This window comes from Fringilla coelebs, assembly GCF_963513975.1.
Source record: "Fringilla coelebs genome assembly, chromosome: 4".
Lineage (NCBI taxonomy): Eukaryota > Metazoa > Chordata > Aves > Passeriformes > Fringillidae > Fringilla > Fringilla coelebs.
The window spans coordinates 28,693,090-28,719,417 of NC_140032.1; the positions used below are offsets into that span (position 1 = coordinate 28,693,090).

General features: G+C 34.9%; 1 protein-coding gene across 3 annotated transcripts in view; it reads right to left on the reverse strand.

Moving 5' to 3' along the window:
* SGCZ (sarcoglycan zeta) overlaps positions 1–26,328 on the reverse strand; it is a gene marked incomplete at both ends in the record, with an annotated part of 389,172 nt that overhangs the window by 39,479 nt on the left and 323,365 nt on the right. For 2 of the 3 annotated variants that reach the window (XM_084204781.1, XM_084204780.1), the window contains 2 exons: positions 5,835–5,957; positions 25,377–25,464. In XM_084204781.1, the coding sequence (XP_084060907.1) occupies positions 5,835–5,957; positions 25,377–25,464 (211 nt within the window). The remainder of the gene's footprint in view (positions 1–5,834; positions 5,958–25,376; positions 25,465–26,328) is intronic. The other variant, XM_084204782.1, reaches the window with a different exon arrangement.

The following is a 26,328-nucleotide window of genomic DNA, read 5'->3' on the forward strand; positions in this document are numbered from 1 at the left end:
GGGAAAATGGTCTCCAGTAACCTTGAGGAAACTGCTGGCTGCATTCTGCAAAGCAACCGCTCAGACAAGAACAGAATCAGCTTTAAAAAAATAAACCCTATTTAATAGAATTAAATGGATTACAGCCCAGAAGGAGAAGAAAGGATTAAAATCTGTCTTCTCTTGTAACTGATGTTATCATGAAAAAAAGGGGGAAAAAAGTCGATTACTTAAGCAGAGTTATTCAAAAATTATGGATTACAGAAACGCTGACCCTCTAGGTAGGAGATGATTTTCTTTTACCTTTATTGTGGAAGAGTGTTATTTAGCTGCTTGGGTGGGTCTTTCTTTTCTTTTCTTTTCTTTTCTTTTCTTTTCTTTTCTTTTCTTTTCTTTTCTTTTCTTTTCTTTTCTTTTCTTTTCTTTTCTTTTCTTTTCTTTTCTTTTCTTTTCTTTTCTTTTCTTTTCTTTTCTTTTCTTTTCTTTTCTTTTCTTTTCTTTTCTTTTCTTCTGCCTGACTATATGCTACCTTCTTCTATTTCTCAGTCTACAGAACAGGCTAGGTAAGTATTTTTCAGTGAAATGGCTGTAGAGGAACTGACTATGTTTTCCTGCTCTGACAGAGCTGTGCACATTTGTCTGCTTTTTGCTTTATTCCCTTTTCAGAAAAATTTCTTTTACCAAGACTTATTTCACTTTACATATGTTTCTTAGAACAATTCTTCTTTTACTTCCCCACAATTTTAGGTGCCAAAAATCAAAATCTTTCTTTTGCCCATAAACTGTTTTTATCCTCAGGTTAATGTATTCTTCCAACAGTCTACACAGTCACCTGCAGGCTGGTGTAAGTACACACTGCTTCGAGTCTGAGCTGGCTGGATGCATTCTACCCTTAAATAGAAGATCAACATTTACTCAAGCAATGTCCTGGATAGTAAATTTATTTATTCATTTATTTATTCTCATCATTAGTAGCCTGCTCATAAAGCTTTCAGTTCATAGATAGGTTTGAGTTCGATATATAAATGTGGCTGTAATTAGCTCTGTAGTTGTACCTCCAGAGTCAGGCCCTGACAGGTTGTTTTGTCAAGTGGTTAGACCACCACAATAATATCTTTCACTCAGAGCTCCCTTAAAGGCAAGGGCTTTCTTGAGACCTAAATAAGCTTATCAGAAACCTTATTCACCCACTGGAGTACATATTAATGTATTCATTACTCAGGAAACACAGAAATCCTATATATGTGATGCATTTTTGTTACTGACAGATGATGACAACAGATTTCAGGTTCATTCAGCATTCAGGATACCAAGAATTTGTCATATCTACTTAAAGGATTAAATTTTAGCACCACATTAAATACTGGTTTACTGTGGTCAGAAAATTTGGCTCCATAAGCCACCTTAAAATGATTAAATGCTTCCCTTCATCTTATGCCACTTCAGTCTCCAAACTCCATCTGTCCTGAATGACAGTCCACCCACTGAACATGGAAAATCCAAGATCTTCTTTCCCATTCATACTGAAATTCCTATTCAGTCTCTCAATGCACTAGATATAACTGTAATAGTCTACTTTAATAACCACATACATCAAATAATAAGTTATTTTTCTACATTTCAGTACTTGTTATAAATATTTTATTTCTACTTCACCAACCTAATTTGCAATTCACATATATTTCCTCATAATTCTGTCATATTTCCTTTTTATAGCCATAAGCTGTATTTCTATTTTATCATTTCCTTTTAACTACCCTGGAAGACCTTTCTATATTTCAATTACCTGCAGACTCCTAGTCCTGCAGCATAGTCTCAAAATCAAAACTGAAGTATTGATGCACTCCTCTGCATATTAATTCTGATTATTATTAGAATATTATTGCAGTATAGGTATGCTGGAAGCTTCTGAAGCTTCCTTGACACATCAAGGCTCTCATCTTTCATCTAGGGAAGTCAATGACTGATCAAAAGCCAGACTGAACCCACTGTAAGCATATCCTTCAGGGTAATGAAAAAGATACTTGCAGCCCTTCACATACTTTTCCTGACACTGGTGTACAAGTATACAAGTATACAAATATACAAGTATATTTGCCCTATATACATCCAGCTATTAATCTGAGAAAGTCACCACAGTATGTGCTCTACTGTCCTTTTCCAACTTCCATTTTTCCACATGATTGTGCTATTTGACAAGGAAGAAGGGTCTTAGGAAGTCATAATGACCTGCAATTTTTTTATGCCTCTTTTGTTTCTCTTAGCACTGCTAGCAACAATGTGCAAGCCTTTGTACAACTGCAATTTCCTCAGTGAGAACTATTTCTATGTTTGAAATACGGGAAAAAAGTGATCTTCAACCAGTTAGATCAGGTCATACAATACAGACATGGAGCTTTGTGTATCTGAGAAATTTGTTTGTCCAAAAATTATGAAATTATTGAACTCTACAGAACTAAAATCTCAGTAAAGCTATAACTGACAAATTTCTAAGTAGCTCCTTTTTTCTTTTTAGAGAAAAAGTATTACTGTTGACATGTTAATTATCATAATAAAAAAATCAGTTTTATCCAGAAAGGACTTCAAGTTCCTGGGCTAAAACAGACTACACCACCCAGATATGCAGCAGTAAGAAAGAAAATAATCCAGCAATTAAGAAAGTAGTAGGAAACAAGATTAATTCAATTTCCTTCAAGGTAAGTAATATTTTCCAAACAATTTAGACTGGTTTATTTAGAAAAAATTGTATAGCTGATTTGTTGCATCTAGAAAACATAATTGGATTTGACTGCAGAACAGCAATGGCTTCTGATCAATGACCTATCTAATTTAATTTGCAGATCTATTTTTGCTTTGCTTTTTTAGAAAATGATTAACAAACATAAAAAGCCACGTGTGCAAGTTTAACTTATAGAGAAGCTATGTAAACCTGGAACAAAAGAAATTATCCTATAATTTTTATGGGTCTCAGAAGAAGAGTCAGAGATAAAATCATGTTTCAATAAAGAACATTATAGAAAAGTGAAGGAATTACATAGATCAAAAGAACTTGTAGGAGACAACATGAGAGTTAAATTACTGTCTCTTTTCCTTTGAAATCATAGAGAGAGAAATACCCTTTTCAAAAAGCAAAATGTTTGTAAAATTTGGATAGAAAAGTATGAGTTGAATGGGAAAAAAGAGAATTTCTGATAGTGTGCATTTAGCCTTAACAAAGAAAGCCACCTCAGAAGACAAAGCAGAAAAAACCTCATTTACATTGTCAAAAAAAGGTAGGTGCAGTTTGACTAAAACTAGGTTCCTTCATCCTTCTTCTACAGCTGCTAACTATGAGTTTTCTTTAAGAAAAAAAGTAAAAAACCTCAAACTATACTAACAGAGCCATCCAGTGAATTTTTTTATACTTTTTTATATAACTTTATTTCACAGCATTGTCTCAGGAAAATGTACAATGGGATTCTTAATCTTTCTCAGAAGTGCTCTGGCAGGATAAAGCTGCCTCATGATGAGTGCTTGTTCTCTCAAGAACAAGGCTGACCAGTACAGTTCTGTTACAAGAGTATTTTACAGAGCTCATATTCCAATTAAAAGAAAAATGAAATAAAAGCAAAGGGAAGAAAATTTTGAACCAAGATTTAAATAAGAGAAGTAAAAATCAAACAGATAGTCTTGTTTTAGAGGTGCAGAGAAGACCCTGTGATGCTAGAGGTGCTTGGAACGGCAGGGTGAATATAAAAAAATGGAGAGAGGTTTAACCATGTGCAGAAAGGAACCCATGAGCCCGCCAGAAAATGATCTTCTTGTTACTACTTGTTTCCCCAGTTCTTTAACAATATGTTCTCTTCATCAAGCCTTTCTGTTTCCTCCCTCCAAAGCTCCATGATACATGTAAAACTCGTTGGCAGGAGGCATCTGTGCACAAGGACAATAGCTGCAATCCTAACAGCTCTCTATAACAACACAAACTTGGAATCTGTTTTCTTCTTTCCTTGAGTAATAAAGCAGAAAAGAGCTTATGCAGTTAAAAGAAAAAGCAAAACTAGCAATGTAAGGAAGAATAAGAAGTTCAACTAAAACAGCCAATTGCCTAATTTTAAAGTGAGAGATTCTTATTATACAAATAGATAAATGCAGTATCTCTGAACCAAAAAGTACTACTTCTGATACTATATTTTTCTTATCTGAGAAATAAATTGATATCTGGATTCCTACCCTCTTTCTACTATACCTTTCTGCTCGAAATAGGCTGCCTACATAAAAATTTACAAATAAAAATGTTACAAAAAATAATCAGTGAGAAGCTGTGAGTCTTTCAGTTTTTATTAATCAAGAATTTCTTAGACTGACTTACGATAGACTTCTTTTAAAAGCTGAGCATTAAAAAACATTCTTCTGAATGGAGGAAAAATAATATACAAAAAAATCCCACATTGCCATGGTAGTTTACAAATGCCCATAAGTATATTCTGAAAATTAATTAGCAAAATAAATAATTTATTGGACACATTCACAGTGAATTGTTTTCAAAGAGATACTATTGATTGCTACAGAAGAAAAGAAAATTATTTCATTGTAGTACTACCCTTAAATAAATACATATGAGAGATTTATCTCCAAATAAGCACATCTTATTTTCCCTTTTTTATATTCAAATTTTGTTTTATTTCTTCTTCCATAATTCCTTTCCTATATTCACCCCAAGGCACCATGATAATAAAAAACACAAGCTTGAGAAAAATAAACTAAAGAAAAAATTTCTGGTTGATGTTTGACATTATGATTTCCTGCCAGGTTTCATCAGTCATATCATGCCATGTGGTGTAATACTGTCTGATTGATGTTGCTCACAGGGACTCATCACCTTTCATGTCTTTGCTGAAGAATTTAAAGGTATCACACAATCTTTGGATAAAATTAATTCTTATGGTGCCAAATATTTGATTAAAAAACAATGATCCTGACATCAAAAACTTACGATTGCATTTCTCTGTGGCGAGGAATCTAATTCTTAGCACTTTTTATGAGTTGTTTTATATTTTAATTTATCATAGATTGAAATTTGCTGTGTCAATTGCAAATTTAAGATTAATTTTCTCAGCATTTAGTATTATGAGCAAGTTTGAGCCTTAGAAGGATTCAGCATGATTCTCTTTTTCCACGTTATGCATGATGGGGCCTTGCTTTCCTGCAGATTGCTGCCCATGAAAGCAATGACTTAATTCATTGTTTTGTTTCGCTTGTTTGTGTGACTTTTGCTTTATCTAATGAACTGTCTTTATCTCCACCCAGGTGTTTTTTTTTTAATTTTCACCCTTCCAATTCTCTCCCCCACCCACACTGGTGGAGGAGTGGGTGCAAGGCTTAGTTGCTGGCTGCAGTGAAACCGTAACAGTAACCTCAATTTCATAAAAACTAATATACCCAAGGCAAGTCAAGGCAAGGTTTTGGTTTTTCAGTTGAGCCTCATGAAATCTTAATTCACATGGAAGTTAGACTTGATACTTTGTATACAGAAAAAACAAAGCCTACCATATATATAATATTTTTTATAATTTTGGAGGAGCATTACTTAAACACACACCACAAAACAATACCTAATGGTATCACAAAATACAGTGATAAGTGTAATTTGTATCACAGTTGGTCCTGCAGAGTTTAAGTTTAAATCTGCCTTTAGAGGAACTGATATTTAGATTATACAGTATCTTTTGATTGGTCAAACAATCTCTGATAATGAGAAGAAGTTTTCTTCTACAGCGAACTAAAATTTTGTAGAAGACTGACGGTTTAATTACTATTAAAGGTATTAAAAAATATATGTTTACATGTATTTAGAATCTTTATTATTACCATACCTGTTACTTTCAGTCTGTCAGCTCCAATGACAATCTCATCTTCATCTGCAGAAAACAATACTCTTCCACTGTCACTTGCTCTCACTTCAAATCTCTTACACTGAGCTTCCACAGCATCAGCCCCTGAAATCAAGGAAGTGATCATTATATCTGAGATATTTTGTAAGAATTAATCATTGGCATAAATTGAATATCCAAAATATATTGGATACATGATGCTTTATAAAAATTGTTTTTCTGTAAGCCTGGTAGATAACTTCCATTACAAAATATTGTTAAAATAGTTTAAAGAAATAATTATGAAAACATCTATTTCAGCATTATGTAGAAATCAACACTCATATTTAGAATGTACTTAAACACTGAGATCTTGAAATGCCAATTCAGACAGAGCTTTCTGGGGTTTGTTCAGTTTAAATTACAGTTTCTTGCCCATGAACAAATAAAGATAACACATGACCCTATTACATCAAGACACACAAATCAACACAGCAGAAAACGGTATTTTTCATTCAGTTCTACTGAAAACTTAGAGAACAGAATAACAAAAATAATGCAACAAAACACCAAAACCCCCCCCCAAAAAAACCCCAACAAAAAATAAAACCAAAAAAAACCCCACGGACTAGGATATCCAAATGTATGTCTTTTTTATGAAACAATATTCCCAAATGTCTCAAAGCTCAAAAATCCTAAAATAATTCTGGAATTGGACAGATATATGGATTGATCTAACTGCAATGAAGAAAGTTTGCAGGTACTAAGACCTTTAAATTTACTATGCCTTTCAATTCACAGGTCTTATTCTTACTCTCCAGTGTTTTGTGTACTAAATTATTTCTGAAAATTTTATTTTATTAATAAGTGAAAGCAAACATCATTTCTGAAAATGGTGTTGAAAAGCAACCAACTGCATATGGCACAATAAGACATAAGGCAAGATACATTATTTCAGGGAATAATAATTTGAAATTTTCTCTATGATCCCTAATTAAACTTGTAATGCATTCCTGGAATAAATCTTTATACATAACAATTATATGGAGGGCATTATGGACAAATAAATTGATATATATTATTTCAGTTTAATAATCTGGTTTAAAAGTTTGTAAAACACTCCTGCTCCATAGTATGTAAGTATTTAGTTTAATATGGAAATGCATAGTATCACAATATGTAAAAAGGAATATAAAAACTGTAATAATGAATTTTGGTCAAGGAATTGCCTTAGCAGCTCATAATTTACAGAATCAGTTATGGGATCAAAACAATTCCTCTTACTTTCAGATGAATTTATGTTTGCAGTGTAAAAAAAAAAAAAAAAAAGAGAGAAAAAAATAACAAAATACTTGTGATGATGCATTTGTTAAATTTAGATATGTTTTTTCTGTAAATGTGCAAAATGGTATTTTTTTTACACTCACCTCCCCCACTGAAGTTTAAATGTGTTATTGAGGTTGTTTGCTTTGTTTTGAAAAAATATAAAATCTTTGTAAAAACAGGGGCAGATTTCAGATTTCAAATTTCAGATGCAGTTGTTTGGGGGTGTCCTTGTCCTGCAACCATACTTATGGTTCAGGAAACCAAAGGATAATTACAAATAACTTAATACTAAACAGTTTCATCCTTATTTAAGGGCTCATGATAGCTTAACCACCTAAAAAAAAAGTGGCATTATAAGTACTGTGACATTACTAATTTACACCCATCAAAGTTGTTAGCTCTGTAAGGAAAAGAAATTAACAAAAAATGTGTCAGAAATCAAAAAAGAGAAAAGACCTGCTACATTCTTAGTCATTATATATCACTCTAAGTGACAGCCCATGTTTCAATAACAGCTTTTAAAAACTTGTGATGTATTTAGGATAATATAGGTTTTCATTAAAAATGACTTAAATAGCAATGGTCTGGAACTTTGACTAAGGAATGCATATATTTTAGATGCTATTTGTGCTCCTTCAGAATTACATTGTATAAAAGTACACCTGGAATTCAGCTAGTCCAAAATACCATTACAGGAAGTAAATAAATTTTAATGCAAAAATAAATGGGCTTTTACTTCATGTTTCACTCAGGACTTAGTGTATTACTTGGTATTACCTATTGCTGAAATGATAGTTAGCGTGTTCAAGGCACTTGAGAGATTACTAAAAAATATAATACATGTTACATCTGTCTCTTTGACACAGAACCTGGTGTGAATGTTATAAAACTGGTTTAGAAAAGTTGAACAGCCTACAGAGTACTCAGTGCTATCAAAATGGAATTCTGTTTAGTTTCATTTTCATTTCCCAGTTGAAATAGGAACAAGCAGTTGCATTTGCAATGTATTATGGTATTATCTTCTTAGCTGTAAAGCAAATTGCTGTGTTCCAAAACCACTCTACCAACATACACGTCCCATAAAATGTCTGAATCTTTAATAGTACTACCAATAAAAACAATGTCAAGTCTTAGAATATTATGCATGAACAAAGGAAGTATTTTGAAATTCTAATCTCAAACTCGCAGAGCCATCACTATTTTCAGCAAATCATATCTCCTTGAATAATGCATACTTCAGTCCAGAGAATCAGGTATGAAAATGTATCTTCTAAATTCTGTTTGGAAAGGTAATTTCTATCTAACTCATGGCTACCAGAAAAGCTGTTTAGCTTTGCTACTTCTTACTGTATTGTTGTTCTACTTCATCCTAGACATGGAGTTGGCTACATAACAGCTTCAATCAGCTTCAAGAGATGTCTATGACCAACACTTTTCTCATCTCGTGTTCAGGAAAACTATTTACTTGTAAATTCAGATGTATAATTCTCAATTAAATTATAATGTTTCTGTGAAATTCCTTTCATTTAAAGTATATAGATGAATAATATATATATCATATTCATATATACATGGTATGTAATGATGGTTTATAACACATGCTTCATGCACAGCAGCTGTATAATTGAAACTATCATTAAACCAGCTACATTTAAAATGGTACAGAGACTAAAATTGTTCATTTTAACTATAGTGAAGACACATTAAAAGAAAATGTTTGGCAGTATATGCTGTAAGAATACAGAAAATTATGGTTCTGTAATCCAGATTTACAGCAATAGAGATTAAATTTCAAAAAAACCTATTTTGAATTTATAGAAAGTTTGACTTACTAATTAAGTAATATAATAATATGAAGAATGCTTGTTCTAACATTTTTCATATTAAAGTCAATGATTAATTACAGTACTTCATTATTATTATTCAGAAATAATAATTAGAACCATTATTTGCTGCGATAATAAATAGAAATAAGAACTCTCCAGTCTTACAAGGTTTAGATATGATTGCAAACAATAGCAGTTGTTTCTCATTTCTCAATCATCTTCCATGTCCACCTGGCACACAACAAATTTAGACACAGAAAAAGGTAAAAAATCAACAACCTTAAATTGAATATAGGGATTAGAATTCAAATGGAATTACCACAAACTGCTCCTTGTAAATAAGAAATATGATAAAGTTCAATATACTTTCTTCTGGTTCTTCAATGAAAAATGGGTCATTCAAACTTTTATTAAATGCAGTTTTATGCAGAGTCTGGCTGACAAAGAAAGTTACTTTTATGAAAATGTGTGTTGATGCTTCTGAGATTGGCAATTAAATAGAAAAAGTATTTTTAATAAAGATTCAACACTCATCTAGGTCTAAGATCAATTTTTGAGAAGTATACACCAAGATAATTTTTTTAAATATTCATAGGGATTATAGATATTATGGTATTTTGGCCCGCAGAGGTCTTAAAAATTTTCAGTGAATGCAAGAGCAATTGAGGAAATGAAGAATTCATACCAGCTGAACAGAACGGAAGCACTGAGGAATTTGGAAAAGAAAAAGAGAACTTTCAGCTGAGAGCAAAACTTCTACCCAAGGAAAAATTCACATCAGAACACATTCTGTGTTCTGTTTGCTGAGGAAGGAAAAGGACCATCTTCATTATATCTAAAAAGTGTGAAAGTATAAGGCAAAAGACCTCTCTCCCAATAGTTGGTGGCCATGCTGCAGAGATGTCAGAAAGCTACTGTTTCTAGGAGAGGTCTAGGAAATCTTAAAGGTTTCCTATTCTGAATGATTATCTACTCAGACAAGGGAAGCTGGAGCAAATGCTGGGTGAGAAGAAACAAGGACCATTTTTGTCACCTTTTGTGGAAGCCAACAATAACATCTGTCGACGTAAATTATTAGCATAGTGTCATGGTTTGACCCGGAAGTGAGTTTTTTTTTTTGGAAAGTTATGGTCAAACCAATCAGTGGCCAGATGTGAAATTGGCATTTGGTGTGGCCACTGAGGATTTGGGTACGCCTCCAAGAACACACTCAGTGGGTTAAAAGCAGAGGAGGCAGAGAAGACCTTCCTCTTTGGAGTCTGGCCGGTGAGTTGCTCTGACCTCTCCCCTGCCCAGCGGCGTCTGGGTGGGGGAGGGGAGGCCATGCGGCCTGGGAAGGAAGGCCGGAGCCCCGGCAAGGTGCAGGGGTGGAGGAGTCTTGGGATGGTTTGGGCAGCCCCCTGGGAGAGAGAATGATAGAGACTGTGCAGGCTGAAAATTTTTTATCTTGTGCTGGGAGCACAGCCAGGAGGAGAAGGTGGGGGGGGGGGGGGGGGGCGGCAGGTGCCCAGCTGCCAGCGGACCGGGCCGAGCTTTTAACCTTTTTTTTGTGAATTTTTGGAAGCTGTAGAAACACTGATCCTCCCCAGCTGAGGAGTGGGAGGGGAAAGAGGATGGGAAGAGGAAGAAGTTTGACTAGGTGAAGGAATGCTTGCAGATGAGAGTGCCCTAGGTGGAGGAGATGAGTGGAGTGGCTTTGGCTGGACTTTTCTCTTACACAGCCACGGGCGAAACCAAGTTCTTCTGATAATACAGAGACTGCTCCTTGGGGGAGGCGTTGGCTAGAAGCCAGGAGTGACAAGGCCGCGAGGAGAAGCGGAGAGAACAGAGACTGAGGGGGAGGGTGTGGTGGAGCCCTCTGCCTCCAGGGAAGGATCTCTGTTCCTGAGAGCCCCAGGCCCCAGGGGAAATAATATGGGGGGGACAGGTGTCCCAAATGGTGAGAGGCGGCCACTTCTTGGAACTGGGCAAAGCATTCTTAAAAGGACCTAAGGAGCAGTTTGGATCCATGGACAGTGGTGAGAGCGCTGGACATGGAAGGAAGATGGTCACCGCTACAGATTTTCTTCGGGCGGCTGCAGCGTGTGACATGGAAGCACTGGGGACTTTGCAGTGTTTTCCTGGGGAGGCCCATGGTGTGAGAGGAAGACTCCTCTCTCCTGATGAACTGGGGAGAGTGTGTGTGAAGGAGGGTATTGGAATTGAGAATTGATGTGTTAGAGGGGATTTGTTTGTTGGAGAGGTGGGGGGAGGAGAAGTGTTTTTGAAGATGTTCCATTGTGGATTGTTGTGTGTAGTTTTTTTCCTTTTCCCTTTTGTGTCTATGTAGATTAATAAAATGTTGTTTTTTTTTTCCCTCCATTCCCAAGTTGGAGCCTGTTTTGTTCTGTTCCTGGGTCACATCTCACGGTAACCATTTTGGATATCCACCTTTCATGCGGGCGCTGGCACTGTGCCAGGGTCAACCCATGACACATAGGAATTAGGCCCACATTATTATAAGAGGAAACTCAGTAGAACCATTTGAATCAGGCAGGACACTTCCTTCATTGTGACCTACAGACCCAGTAATAGCCATGAAAGATTAGGGATTTTACAGGTTTAGGGCTTTGTCAAATGACATCTGGCAGAAAAGTTTTGCCCTCCCAAGGTGGTTTTACTTCTAGGAACTTTGAGGAATCATAGAATCATTGTGGGTGTAAAAGACTTCTAAGGCTGAACATTAACCTGGTACTGTCAAGCCCACTGCTGATATGGTATATCAGTTTCATTAAAAAATACATCTGAACTATTGTCTGTCTCCTCTGCAGCAGACAGAATACATCCTTCCTGCAGCCTGTCTTCCTGGTGCATCTTGACAGTGGAACCCTAGCTATGAAAATAGTATGTGGGAGTAGCCTACCAGCAGCAGCAGAAAACACACTCCATCCTACTTCTGGAGGAGGCCACAACAACTCAAGAGTAATTCTGTGCTTTTCTGCCTGCTATCCCTAACATATGGTAATTTCCATGAGACTCAGAAATTACATGGCTGAACAGACCTTTGGTCTGATCAGATACAGCTGTTCATAATTTCATCAGCTATGAGCTACACTCATAGGGGAATGAAGTAAAATGTGATTCTCTGCTTCTTGGAGGCTGTTTGAGCTTTAAGTCAACACATTTATTTTGCTTCTGTAATGGTTAAAAGGATGTGCATTGTCTTTAATCTTAGTTATAATATCTTAATTGCTTATATGGCTCCTTAGATAAGAAAGCCAAGCCAGACACAGGAAGATATTTCAGGCACCAAAATTTATCTGTAGGACTTCACACCGTATGTTTTGCTACTTTTATAATCCCATTAAGGTTAATTTACTCAAAACATGATCTAGATTCTTGAACTGAGTCTTGTAACAAGTAAAACAATTTTTGAATCAGACTGATTTTTCTCACAATACTAGAGGTATTTTATAAATGTGCAAAAAATAATAAACATATATTATTAATAAATAAATATACATTGTTTCTGTAAATAGATAAATTTCAAATTAAATTATGAAATAAAGTATTTAAAGTGTAAAATAAATAGTAGGTTAAATGATAAATAAATATATATTATTTTTTATTACCAGCTCTATTACATTATCTTTCCTACAAGTTTTCCTTTATTGTCCAGGAATGTTTCTTTGTGACATCAGTAAATAGCCACAATATGTTAACTTCCTTTTATAGCTGCATTTATCAACTTAGCTTTCATTGACAAGCATAAAAGTCCAGCTCATGCAACTCTATTATTTATAAATCTAACATATTTTGTGAACTGCAAAATGTGAATGGGAGTAGAAAGCTAATCAGTTTTTCTTACTCATGATGAATGTAACCAGAATATTACTAATTCCTAAGAGAATTTTCCAAGTTTTCAGTCTTATTCTTAACCCTCTAATTATTAGTTTTTTGTGATGGGATTAGTTTTTACAACATAAATAATTTACAAAACTGACCATATATCTTTTGGAAGCTGAGGCTTACTGAAGCAGTCTGGGCACTACTTTTCCATACAAAATTAGTGGGAATATTTCCATTCTCTCTGTTAGCTGAGCTAGACTGTAAGGCTATAATTATGCTGTTTGGTCACTAGGTTTTATGAAAATACTGAGTGGTTTCTAAGTAGCTGCACATTCCACTGAAGAGAAATGAGAGTTAAAAATAGACAGAACAATTAATTGTGAGGTACCTGACTGCCTGCTGTACTTGATGAACACCACATCCAAATCAAATAGCAAGAGCACACAGAAATAGTAAGGGGAGTTCTGAAACGTCTTCATTAGATAGATGAAACTCAAAGACAAAACAGGACTGTTGAATTTCTCCTTGGGAAGTATAACATCTTCCAGATCATGTAAATCATTCCTTGCTAAACCTGTTACTGTGTATCATTATATATTTCCCTTAGGTCAGAATTACAGCCAAACTTCTCTATTGAATGTTCTACCAATTTACCAGAAATTCTACTGAAAATTCACCGATGTATAAATCTCTACATCCCTGCTTTATTCTTTTCTTAAAAATAAATCTGAAGTTTTACTTATTTGCATCTTTTGAGGCCTAATCTCTCATCTGCAAGCTGCCTAAAATACCTGCTAGTAGCATAAGGGCCTTTATGCATCCTTCTTTATCACTCTGAGGTAACTGAACTGAAGGTGAAACTGGTTGAAGTGAAACACATTCATGTAACCCAATGGTTCTTTACCTTTTCTCTTACTCACTTCTCCTCTGACGTTTTTAAATAACTGTTATGAATTTTACTTTGTGAACATTTAAAAAAAAACATTTCAGTTTTGTCTTTCTTACTGGTAATTTTCTCTGTAAGCATTAAACAGTTATTCTGAGACTTTTTTCTACCCTGCAGGCATTTTAGACATTTTTTTTGTTTTATTAATAAAAATTTAAAGTTAGCAAATATTTTTGCCCATATTCACAGAATCACAGGATCATTCAGGTTGGAAAGACCTCCAAAATCATAGAATTCAACATCTGACCTATCTCCCCCTTGTCAATATATTCTTTATGCACCCTTGTTATTAAGAGGTTGGCTTTGCATCTTCCTTTTTTTTTCCCCTGACTTGATTAAAAAGATACAAATTGTTCTTCCAGATGCTTTTGGCAGTTTCCCACAGACTTTAAATAAAATCTGTTGTGACTCAAAAGTATTGCATAGTATTACTCACAATGTAGTGAATTAGACCATTATAATGTTTCTGAATGCAAATCAAACCTTTTTGAGATAAAGAATTGAATTAATCACACTTGGAGAGTTAAGACCTAAACAAAGGACACAAGCTACCAGAGTCCTCAGAAACTTTCTTGAAAACAGAAATGTCCAAAAACCCCTACTTCCCATTTTTATATTAATTCAATACTGATGGTTACTATATAAGGAAGACTATAAAAGTCTGATTTTTACAAACTGACTATTTCTCCAATTATCTGCTTTAGCTAGGGAGTTCAAATATCCTGAAGCTATCTATGCAAAAGGTCTTAGCATTTCATATAATCACGCTTTATCTGAGAAAGATTTAATGAAAGAATGTACAAAATGCAAAAGACACACATGACTCATCCACAAAAAGGCTACCACTGGTTACTACTGGGTAGTAAAACAAGAGAAAAAATTATAGCCTGATTACCAGAAAATGATACTTTTAAACCCTTCTGTTACTTTGCAGATCAGTGAAATGCATTTGCAGATTTCTGAGCAACTAGCATCCACTACGATGAAGGCACAAGACAATGAGGGCTTAACCCAGCTCTCAGGATTTCTGCATTACCCATTTAGGAAATTACTTCTCTCCTTGCCCTTGACAGTGGGACAAGAGCCAGAAAGCTGTAGAAGTAGGATAAAAGCATATTTGGTCTCTTAGCTTCTGGAAGTGTCTCTTTTGATTAATGTTCTCAGTGGAGTTCATTGTTGACTTGTAACACATAAGATGCAATTCAATTCACAGATGAAGACATCTACCTCAGCCAGTTACCCTGCTGACACTGAAATTCTGCATCTTTGTGATTTGAACCGCTGCCAGACTGTCTACCTTTGAAATACCCCACTTATGGAGGCTACACTGATACCCTTGGGAAATCTGAAGTGTCCTTGAAAGAGTGTAGGATCCTGTATCTGGAAAGAAATATAACCTAGATGCAGATGGATGTGCAAATTCAGAGACAAGACCTGCAGCATAAGTGGAGTTTTTGTCTAGACTAGCTGAAAGCTTTCACATCAGAAGTGTGGCAAGCCAACCAGAATCACTCAACGAGAGAAAAATAAATGTGCTAAATTAGCACCTGGCTTCTTCTTCTGCAGCAGAAACAAAATGGGTAGAAATGTTTAAGTGTGTGAAAACTTTGAGGTCATAACACATCCAGATGCTACAGGTAATATGTATGATAAAAGAGTAGCAAAACAACTTCTGCAACCAAAATATCTGTGCAAAATAACACACAAGCAAAATCATGAAGTTTTGGAACACTGATGTTGTAATAACTTATTTTAAAGGCAAGGTAGCCCTCAATTTTGATTTGGAAAAAAATGCTCACTCTGTATTATTTTGATCTCTAGCACATGTTAGCGATTCAGTGAATGATAACTATTCCCAGAGACTAATTAATTTCAGATTTATGGAATGCTTTTCTTCACAGGAAGAAATCTAGTCAAGTTTAAAAATATTCAGCTAATCATTAATTCAATGCCATCTGTTCATAATCATTTACAACTACAATATTTATCACTCTAGGAATAGCTTAAGGAAAAATAAGTTATTTTCAGAGATATATTTATATATTAAAGAAATTTTTAAAATCCATAATAAATATATCTTTAACAATGCTTGAGACAAATTACATCAAGACAGCTCTGCCCATCTACAAATGGCAGAATTAAACGTCTGGTATTGGCATAATATGGAACTTGAAACTTAATCCTGTACTAAATGGAGGTAAAAAAAGGCAAATAAACAATTTCATTTATAAATAGCACAAAAAAGCAGCAGTGTTCTAGCTGTAGTTATTAATTGCTATTTTCCAATGCATTTTAAAGTTTCAGTGTTAAATTGAAGTTCATTTTGGAACTATTTTTTTTTATGGGACTTGGAGCAGTGCAATGAATAGAAATTAAACTTCAATATTGATGTTTTTAGAAAACAATAATTTCAACATAACACTGAGATGAAACTTCTAATAGTCTAAAGATATGTGAGGGGAAATTCCATAAAACTGAAATATTTTATTATTTATTTTTAATATTATTCATCTAATTTGTATGAACCAGAATTTGCTATCTAAGAGGTTCACAATCTCACATGGACAAATAATTTTCATGGGCAAACACAAATGTTTCCAAGCCTGACTGTTCACTTGCAAGAATCTCTTTCACAAATAGACACAGGCTAATTTCCCATAGATGCTTCAATAATAAAACTGATAGAACTCAGACTTTTTAAAGATGACTTAGCTGAAGAAAGAGTCTAAGTCTACAATCAAATTACTTCTCACCCCTACATTTGAAAAATCTCTCTGCTGTTATTTCAACACCTTTAACAAGATCAGCAGGCTGTTGAATTTCTATCTCCAAATATTCTCTGAAATAAATATGAAAATAAAGAACACCAGAAAGATCTCACTGCTCTTCTCTTTATTTTCAATTATGCCTTTGTATTTAATTAACTTAAAATAGTCTTTTCAATTTTACCCCTATTTTGTCCTTCACCCCTTAGAATAATATATTCCTGACAATATTAGTGAGCTGTCTGAACATCAGGGAAAAAAGGGGTAAAAATAAAATCTTAATGTCCTGTCAGAGACTTGTTAAAGGTCCAGATGTTGTAGGTAATTTAATAATGCTTAGCACCCAGCAGCAGCCTTGTGAATGTCACAAGGCATGCACAGCAGCTGTTTTTGAAGTTAAATGAAGTGTACGCTTCAGATAAAGCTAAAGAAAAAGAACTAGAACCATCCTTGGAAGATGTATGCTGCATCCTTCAAACCCCCTCCTATACCTCTAAAACCTACTTATTTCCTCTAAATAAACCCATTTCTTTGACTCTTGGGATGTCTCTCCAACAAAAGGAAACCACTTCTCCTTCCCTGCTCTGAACATTTGGGCAGTAGTTACGCTCTCTGTACTGGCCAACAGCATGTGGGTAACAGCAGCAGGACAGATGGCAACGGATTAATGTTTAAACACTAACACTTCTGCACCACCATGAAAACACTAATTACCTCTTCCCACTCAGACTCTACTTCTACAGTTAAATCAATCAACTGCTCATAGTTCCAGGTCCTCTGATTTGTTATGGTGTCAGGTTGAGTGGGATGGGAAGAGGATAAAATATTTGAGAATAACAACAGAGCAACAGAGTACCTTTTTCTCCTATTTTTCAGTGCCAATTTTCTAGAAACAGTGGAAAGGTCCAGACTTGTATTTAAAATACAATAAGGTAAAATAAAAAGCCTAAAAAAGAACCAAAGTAAGCAGAAGACTGAAGTACCACTGCCAAACAGCTATTGATAATTAAAATCTAATTCAGTATTTGTCCAGGCTCACTACAGGTGCTCTGGGGTCAAAGTTGCACTGAGATGAAACACTAAGGCAGTGAGCTGAGGCTCATATCAGGTGGATTGGACACCTCTCTGCACAGTCACTGCTGTACTCCTGCTCCCCTCCATAATCCCTGCCTGGAGAACATTGATTTAGTGCTCCCTTTCATCATTCTCCTACCACCTCTAAAGTGACAGTGGGTACAGACCATCGTGCTTTCGTGACAAAAAGAGGCTTGTGGTGGCTTTGTGAAGGCTCTCCTGCAGGAAGCCAGCACTTCACCAGTCTTTAGCATGCCAGGTGTTCCTGCCAGCACATCAAAAATTAGGTACCAGACCTTAAAATTCCCTCCAAATTTAGATCATGGACAAACAAGGAAAGAAAATAAGCTGCATGTATATTGTCTATGGTACAAAAAGAAAAATATCAGACTATTTATAAAAGTACAAAGTATGTTTTTCTTTTTGTCTGTCATTACAGACAGAAAAGATTCTTTCTACGTTAGATCAACACAACTTCAGATATGAACTAACATGAGCTGTACCTTGTATCCGAGGTAGAAATAGTCTTCCTGAGCTCAGACTGAAGGAAAGAAAAAGAGAAGAAAAGTTGGATCAAGACTCAAATGACAAAAACTTTTAGAGTCTGAAGAAGGTAGACAGAAGAAAGAAAATGTACTGAATGCAGAAATAAGGGGATGGGGATGAGGTCTCAAGACCTCAGCTCTGGAACTACTGAAGTTATTCGTTTTAAGATTCAAATAAGAGTCTGTATAACATACTACTGAGGATGATAAAACTTAAAGCAAGGAATCATATCCACTGCCTAGATATTTTGGATAAGTTGTTCATTATCAAGAATGTATAAGCACTCTCTCTCCCCTGAAATAACCATGCTGAAATTGCACAGAATTCAATTACTGTCCTGCTGCTTGCAGTTGTGTTTATTCATAGAGAATTTTTAATTCTTGACATCTCAACTGATGTGATATGCTCTTGTATTTCAGGAAGGATAAATAATGGCGATACCTACGAGAAAGAATTACTACTTGGTCCTAATAACTGACAGAAAGATATCTTGTTACTCTATTTTTACAGCATATTTTTCATGTAGCAATTCATGTGGCAATGAGGGAAACTTAAGATATATTTAGCACCATATAATATTTAAAATATTAAACAGCAATGTAGTGTTATGTCTGCACATAACTTACAATAAGATCATAATGATATGAAAGATATTGCTAAAAAACTGAAAATATACCTAATTTATCAAATGCAATCAGAAGTACTATGTAAAGCATCTCTTTATTCCAAAGAGATCTTGTTAACCAAGCACAAACTGGATAGAAAGTGATTGATGTAGTATATTTAATAGTTTTATGAGTGTATTGTGTAATAGATGTGTAAAAAAGTATTATTTTTCAATCCAGTTAATGCAAGGGCTTGCCACAAGGGCATATTTGCCATAGCTGAATTTTAAATGCACATATGAAGATTAACACAGAAAATGATGCAACCAATTTACAAGTGAAATAGAAACAAAAATTAGAAAGGAGTTGTCTTCCTCTTGATGCTGAATCAAGACAAACAAATGATGCTTTCTATTATTTGTAAATGACTTAAACAGAGAACTTCAAGAGAAATATGGATGAATTTCAAATAAATTATGAAGTTAATTTTTTCAGGATTAGTTTGGCAGACCCATCAAAGTGCTGGCAAATAGGTCAAAGTTTGGACCAGTTTTCAGAGACCTTCACATTTTCCTAATATCGCACTTCAGGATAATTAATTAATGGGAGTGGATTATCCTGATAGTTTAGCCAAAGTCATTAAGAGTATATCTATTAGGTGAACTCCTATCACAAAACCTGGCACAGCACAGATGGTTTGTAAAAAGACTTTTCCATGGACTAGGCAGACAGAAATGGAGGAAACATCATGCTGAAATGTAAATTATGAGGAGGGATGAAACTCAGATTCCAGCTGGACATTTCAACTGTTCTGAGCAGCACGGCTCACTTTCTGACTGCCTCCTGGCTCATCTCACGTGCTTTGCCAGGAGGAGACATAAAGCCATATGGCCTTCCAGGCACTGCTCCATCATTCCTTCTAAATGACTCCTGAAGATGAAAGAAACCCTTTAACTCTGCAGTTAAGTGCAAGGTAAACTAACCTGTATAAAAAAGAGCAAGCTATCTCCTGTTTACCTCTGTTTAAAAGATCTTACAATGGATTCATACCACAACCCAGCACATGAGATGTATTTTCAGCTCCTGGAAAACTGTTTATATTCCTACATTTGGGAAGAATGCTCAACTGGCTATAAAAGTTAAAGAAATATTTTACTTTAAAATTAGTACACTCAGAATGTATAAGATTTTGCTGTGTAAATTATCCAAATATTCTCTGAATGACCACTACCCAATCTAAAGGTAACAGGGAAAACATCAACCAATGATTGTCAACAGAAAATTCCATTTAAGGTGCAAAAAATCTGAAAATATGTAAGCAATGCAAGTAATTCAGCCCAGAAATTAGGGACTCGTTGTTAATTTATTTCTGTATTAGAACATTAAGAGTAAGTGAAGTAACTATAAGTTGAAAACCTTCACAACAATAACTTGATAAATGAAAAAATGTCCCAAAAGAAGATTTTAAGCTATTACATATTCAGTCTTAATTTCAATGTGAAATACTCCTCTTTGTATATAATGGCAAAAACTGAACTACTAATTCATCTAAGTATGGTAAAATGAATTGTCTACATTGCTTATTTGCATACATTAAAGTGGTATTAGGGACCAAAATTTGTGATTATTCGGTCTGTATTTCAGTTAAGGAACAGAAATTGAGAGAATGGTGAGAAATGGATAACTCATTTATCTGGCTTTGTTTTGCCATGTCTCCTTAGCAATAATAATTATCCTACTGTACCACAGTGGTTACAAGAGCAATCGCCTTAATATGGAAATTAGACTAGCAGAAAGTTTAATGCCTTTCAGATTTTGGAAATCTCACTGTAGTTTTGAATGACAGGTAGGCAAACCTCTATGTAAGCAGAAGGAGAAAGTCTTTCTTTCACATATTCCTGACAAGTTCTAATCCATGTTTGCCTCACTGAATGGCAGAAACTGATGAGGAATTGTAAACCAACTCATCCCTTCCCTCCCAGCACCCTAGTACAGATGATACAAGAACAATTATGCAGATAAGAGAAGAGCTGAGACCATTTTTTCTCTTTTCCAACAGTGAGGAAAGGGTGTATGTGTATGATCATTCTAAAACCACCCTCTTGCAATACTTGGGAGAAAAGACCTTACCTTTGAGGCTGGAGTGTATGCAAAAAATATTCAAAACCAGAAACATTTCTTGTCTCATAAAGCATGTTATTAATGGATACTTAGCTCAAGTTCATAAAAATCTGAAGCAAATGTTTGACAATAGTACCAAAGATTTAGAGTAACGTGTATACACGTATTTTTATATGTACCTTATTATTGTTAGCACACCATAGAGTAAGATCATATTTTAACATTTTGTTACTCCCACATATGATTCTAAAAGCAAGAATACTTGGAATGTTGTAGCTTGCTTCAGATCTTCACTGATATCTAAATGTTCAAAGGGAACATCAGGAGTGGCCTTTAGGTGATGAGTTACTTTGAGCACCTCAGAAGCAAAGGGGTAGCAGGATGTGTTACCTGTTAAGGTATCACTTGATATGAGGATAGGAAACTGCCATATGGAATACAGGTATGGATGATAAAGGAGACTCCCACTCCCACAAAGTTACATACTGCAGTTTCTAATGTCCATCAGTTTCTGCACAATAACCCAAGTGCTCTTGATGGAGCACTGCAAGTAAGCAAGTAAATTTTAAAGAAAAAGGTCTTGGAATACACGAGACAAATATTGTGGTAAATGTATGGAAAGGATCTCCAAGCTTGACAAATTATTTGGGTACATCTTTTAGCAGTGTTATCAGTCTTTAGCAGTGCTGTAATCGAAAATCATACATCTGACTGCTATTTTCAAACAGTAGCTGCAAGAATGTGATATAACTTTGGTATTCAAATATTTTTTCTGAATTTGCATGGCTCTGGAGATCTCAGTGACTAGAGACACAGGTTCAGGAGCTCTCTAAAGCTGTGACTTGTGCAGGTCTGGATGTCTGTGAGAGTTATGATTCTGTCTGAGGGCTCAAAGCTTTGCAGAAATTTAACTTTTTTTTTTTTTTGTGCATTTCAGATATCCCTAGAGTTCTTTATGAATAGAAAAGGGTCAAACAGTAGCAGAAATACCTGTCAGAAACAATTATTGGAGTAAGGAAAAAAGTAAGAAAAAAACCAAGCTGAAATAATAATCCAACTTGAGGATGAATTTACATTAAATACAAATGTGTGTTTCAGTTTCAAATGTCACATCACAATTTTAGTGCTTGTGACCCTAATGTACTCCACTCAAAGGCAGGCAGAGGTATCTAAGATAGGTGCAGACATCATGGAGACAAAAGACTTGTGGCTCAATGGGAGCAACTAATGTGAATTTCTAAGACTGGTAGAAAAAAAGAATAATTTTCCATATAAACTGTGCAAATATTGATTAAAAAGAAAGAAGGTTGCGTAAAGGTAATTCTTTAGAATGCACAGTGCAGAAGTATTAGTAAGTAAGGGTTGTGAGGGGAGAGATCTGACAACTTATCCAGCAAAATTCAATGGATTGTCATCTTTTCATCTTTATTTTGCACATACAATTCACATCTGAGCTGCATCTGCACCACTGGTCTTAAATGGCATGTCTAAAAACTGAAGGCTGTGGAGTCCTCTTGGAGATCCAGACACAAACTTGGCAGTTTCCAGACCATATGTCAGGAATAGACTGGGGTAGAAACCGACATCTCTTGCTCAGTTGGTACAGTTCCCAACAGAAAGCATTGCTACAGCTGTGACTTTCTCTCTGTACAGATTTTGGTGCCAGTATAAAAAATACTGTACTGCAATAATGGGTGTACCCTTGGTCTGACCTGAAGCATAACTTGAATTTATACCATTTAAACATGCAACCACTCAATCATCCAATACACTTAGTTACTTTTTAAAAATTTATTTAATATCCTTTTTCTTCACTCCTCCTAGGTTAGGCTGTTTCCCAAGATGTCTTAATGATGCACTTTAATGACATATTTTATCACTTACAGAATTGAATACCCATTAAAAGTTTCACTGAATTTTTTTTCCATCTCCCTGAGTGAACATATAGCCATCTTCCCCCCAGCCCAATAATAATAACACTTTTTTACATTAATCCATCTTCCCATTACAGTTCTAATTATATGCTCTAGAGGCTGTCTTAGTCTTACATGGCATGGTTTCAAACACTACAGAAAGAATTTTTAGTTGTCCTAAAAATTGGCATGAGTGTCAATTTAGTTGCCTAACACAGGATGAGACCAGCCTATTTGTGGTTTGTGGTATCACTTCAGTCCTGTGAAATGAAGATAAAATGCCAATGATATCACATGTATAAAAAGTGCATTATCATCCTTTTGAATGCACTGGCATCCTTCTTTGTAGAATGCTCCTGCCATGCATATTAATTTGCAGTCTATTTTTTTTAATGCTTATTATGCAACTCTTTAAAGACTGAACAGATAATGACATTTCAAAATTTTGACAAGATTTATTTTTCCCCAAGACAAATTTGCTTTTTTGTTATTGTTTAAAACATTTTTCCTCACTGTTTATTTTCATTCCTTTCACTGGGCAGCCACACAAACAGCTGTTTCAGCACACATCACTAGTGAATGGAAAGAGAGCATTTTTAAAGACAGGGACTTTCTGGGGCACATTTACAATAGGAAAAAAATATTTACTTTTGTCAGCAAACTCTGTATAGAAAAGACCCCTACCTTTCTTTCAGTAAATGTGGCCATGCTTTTACCTAGGCAAAAGTAAAAACTTGTCTCTGTTCTGTTTTTCACAACAAAAAAAATTTAGAAGGGAGTGCCTTAATAATAATTTTTAATTTAAGGTTACTGTTCATTTCTTTGATTTCTTAATAGTACAACAATAGTTTACTGATTCTACCAGCAGTTGTGACTGCCTTAACTGAGTATCTAATAAGAGATAAGGAGTATTTTAACATGCATCCAATACTGTACAGGGGATTCACCAAAAAAAAAAAAAAATTTTTATACTGATATAAGAAATAACAAAGGTCATACATGAAACAAAGAGGAAGATAGATTAAGAAATAATGTAAATAGAATATTGCAATTTAACAAGCTTCTAGTCTCCAGAGACAGCACCAGCTGCACACCAAGAAGCTTAAGGTGTTCACACTAATGATGGTAATATAAAAACATATGTTTTTTTCAGGCCTTCATGCTTTTAGAATATTAACCTCTAGTGTGATGCCTTTAAGTAGGTCAGCCTCAATACACTCACGGACATTTTCAGTGCTGGATTTGCTCAGCCAGAATAGTGTCAGTGATAAAAATATTGTATCTATTTCAGCCAATGTGAATGTCTGCCACGGACAACTCACCTTTTTGCAGGTACCAGCCGAAACAGAGGTTTAACAATAGAGTTACCAGATGATAGAGAACTGCATTTTGTAATTGCACTGGGCAAGTACAATATGGCCAGAACAGGTGTTAGCTTAATTTTCCTCATCTGTACCTGCTAGGAAGTCTGGTTACCTTTGCACACTCATTCGATGTGGCTGGTGAGGGAAATCAGTGCAGATGGTGTGTCACTGCCTGCTCTTGGAAAGGATTTTTACAACTGGAAGCCACTGTCTCCAGTCACTGTGAGAACTTAGTATAGAATACAGCTACAGTTTAACTTAAAATTATTTGTGGGCATAACCTCAGGACATGAGGAAAAAAAAAAGAATTAAACACATCTTAATCCAGAAGTAAAATGAAAACAAATAAAGTCTAAGGGTGTCACCTTGAATTTGACATACTGAAGTCTTATGAATGTATGTTATATTTTTTATCCCATTCACAGTCAATATATATTGGTTTGTACCAGAACTAGTAAATAATTTTTCAGTGATTCTTTTGGCCAATATTCTTTAAAATAAATGAATATCAGTACTCCTCTAGTTCAAATAATATTTAAAAAATCACTTCATATTTATTAACACATGAATTATGATTCATACTAAAAACAAAGTATAACACAATAAATTTCATAAAACGGGGGAAATACATGGCAAGTGAAACAGGTAAGTAGAGGGTTCTTTTTTATCCATTTCATTTGGAACTACTATATTTTATACTTCGTAAAATATCAGTTTCAGTGAATGACTGGAAGTATGTTAGCTTTTCATTTAATTTTTGTAGTGACTAGGAAAGCTTTTTGGTTTTTTTTTTAACATTCTGTTACTCCAGCCACCTTGAATATGTGCTGATACAAATGCCCTACAGAAGTGACAGGGCCAAAGCAATTGCCACTGAAGTAGTGGAAGACTGACAGAAAGTGTAAGAAAATTATGATTATTTTCCCACTGAAAGTGTTGTTGAAACATATTTTGCTGAGGCTTTTTCAGTTTGTTCTGTTACAATGGTCTCAAAAATAATATTTTTTCATTAAGCTGTTTTCATTTTAGCTATTTTGAGGCACTTCTAGTTTTTCTTCCTTGAGCTAATGCTGAATCATGCTCTTAGATCCATTGTATGTAATGGTTTTTGAGCATGGTGATGAGATTATTTTTCCTGACTTTTCAGTAATATTTTATATGGGATAATAATAAATGAAACCTATTAATAAAGCTAAATTGATAAACATAACAGTCAATAAATAACACTCACCTACTGTCAGTTGTCCAGTTAACTGTCCCATGTGATTTCTTGCATTCACTGTTACATTTCTGTCAGATTGTAAGACCAGTGGACTATCCTGGGAAACATGTATGAGACAATAAATGAGAGAACAAAAAATTGAGGTAAAATTAAGCTAGAGCTTAGTATTAACATGCATGCTGAGAGGGAAGTTGTGTCAAGCATAACAGCCCTTTTTAATAATTTCATTAAATATTTTACAAGTCAAATTTTTATATTAAAGAATACCAAGAGTTCTATTTTAAACTCGAAATCTTTGTGAATACAATCCCTGCTCCAGAAATCAGATTTGAACTTGATTTTTTAATTTGGGTTTCTTTAATTTCTTGTTAATATTACAAAGTTCCAAATTCAAACAACCTTAATGCCAACCTGTTCCACTAACCTTTCCCATATATTGTTAACCTATACAATTCTAACTACCTAACCAACACTACATTGTATTATTCCATTATACAATCTGTAATATTTGCATTGCACTTACTTACACAGATGTAAAGATAAGAGATAAAGAGAATTGTTACTCTCAAAGAAAACAATGAGAGCACTGGAAGGTGAGATCTTGTAACAGAGAGCCCTGATCCACTGCCATTAGTACTTTACAGGTACTATCAGGGATCAAATTGACACAACAAGGAGGCAAACACTTTATGTTAAACACATCTTAGCAATTTTGGAGTCAGCTGGCAGAATGACTACCCGGCTTTCAGCATCCAACTAGGTTTGAGCTTCTGAAAAATGTTTGCATATATAGGTGTAAGTTTATCCTGTGTTCAAAGCCAGCATAGACAAGCCCAAAAAGAATTTAATTTTGCTTCTTGAAGAATGAGGAGCCAGATGCACTCCTTCAGGGGAAGAGCAGATGCGCAGGAAAGGGGAAGAGCTTCAACAGAGAGCCAAGAGAAACAGCCTAAAAAAAACG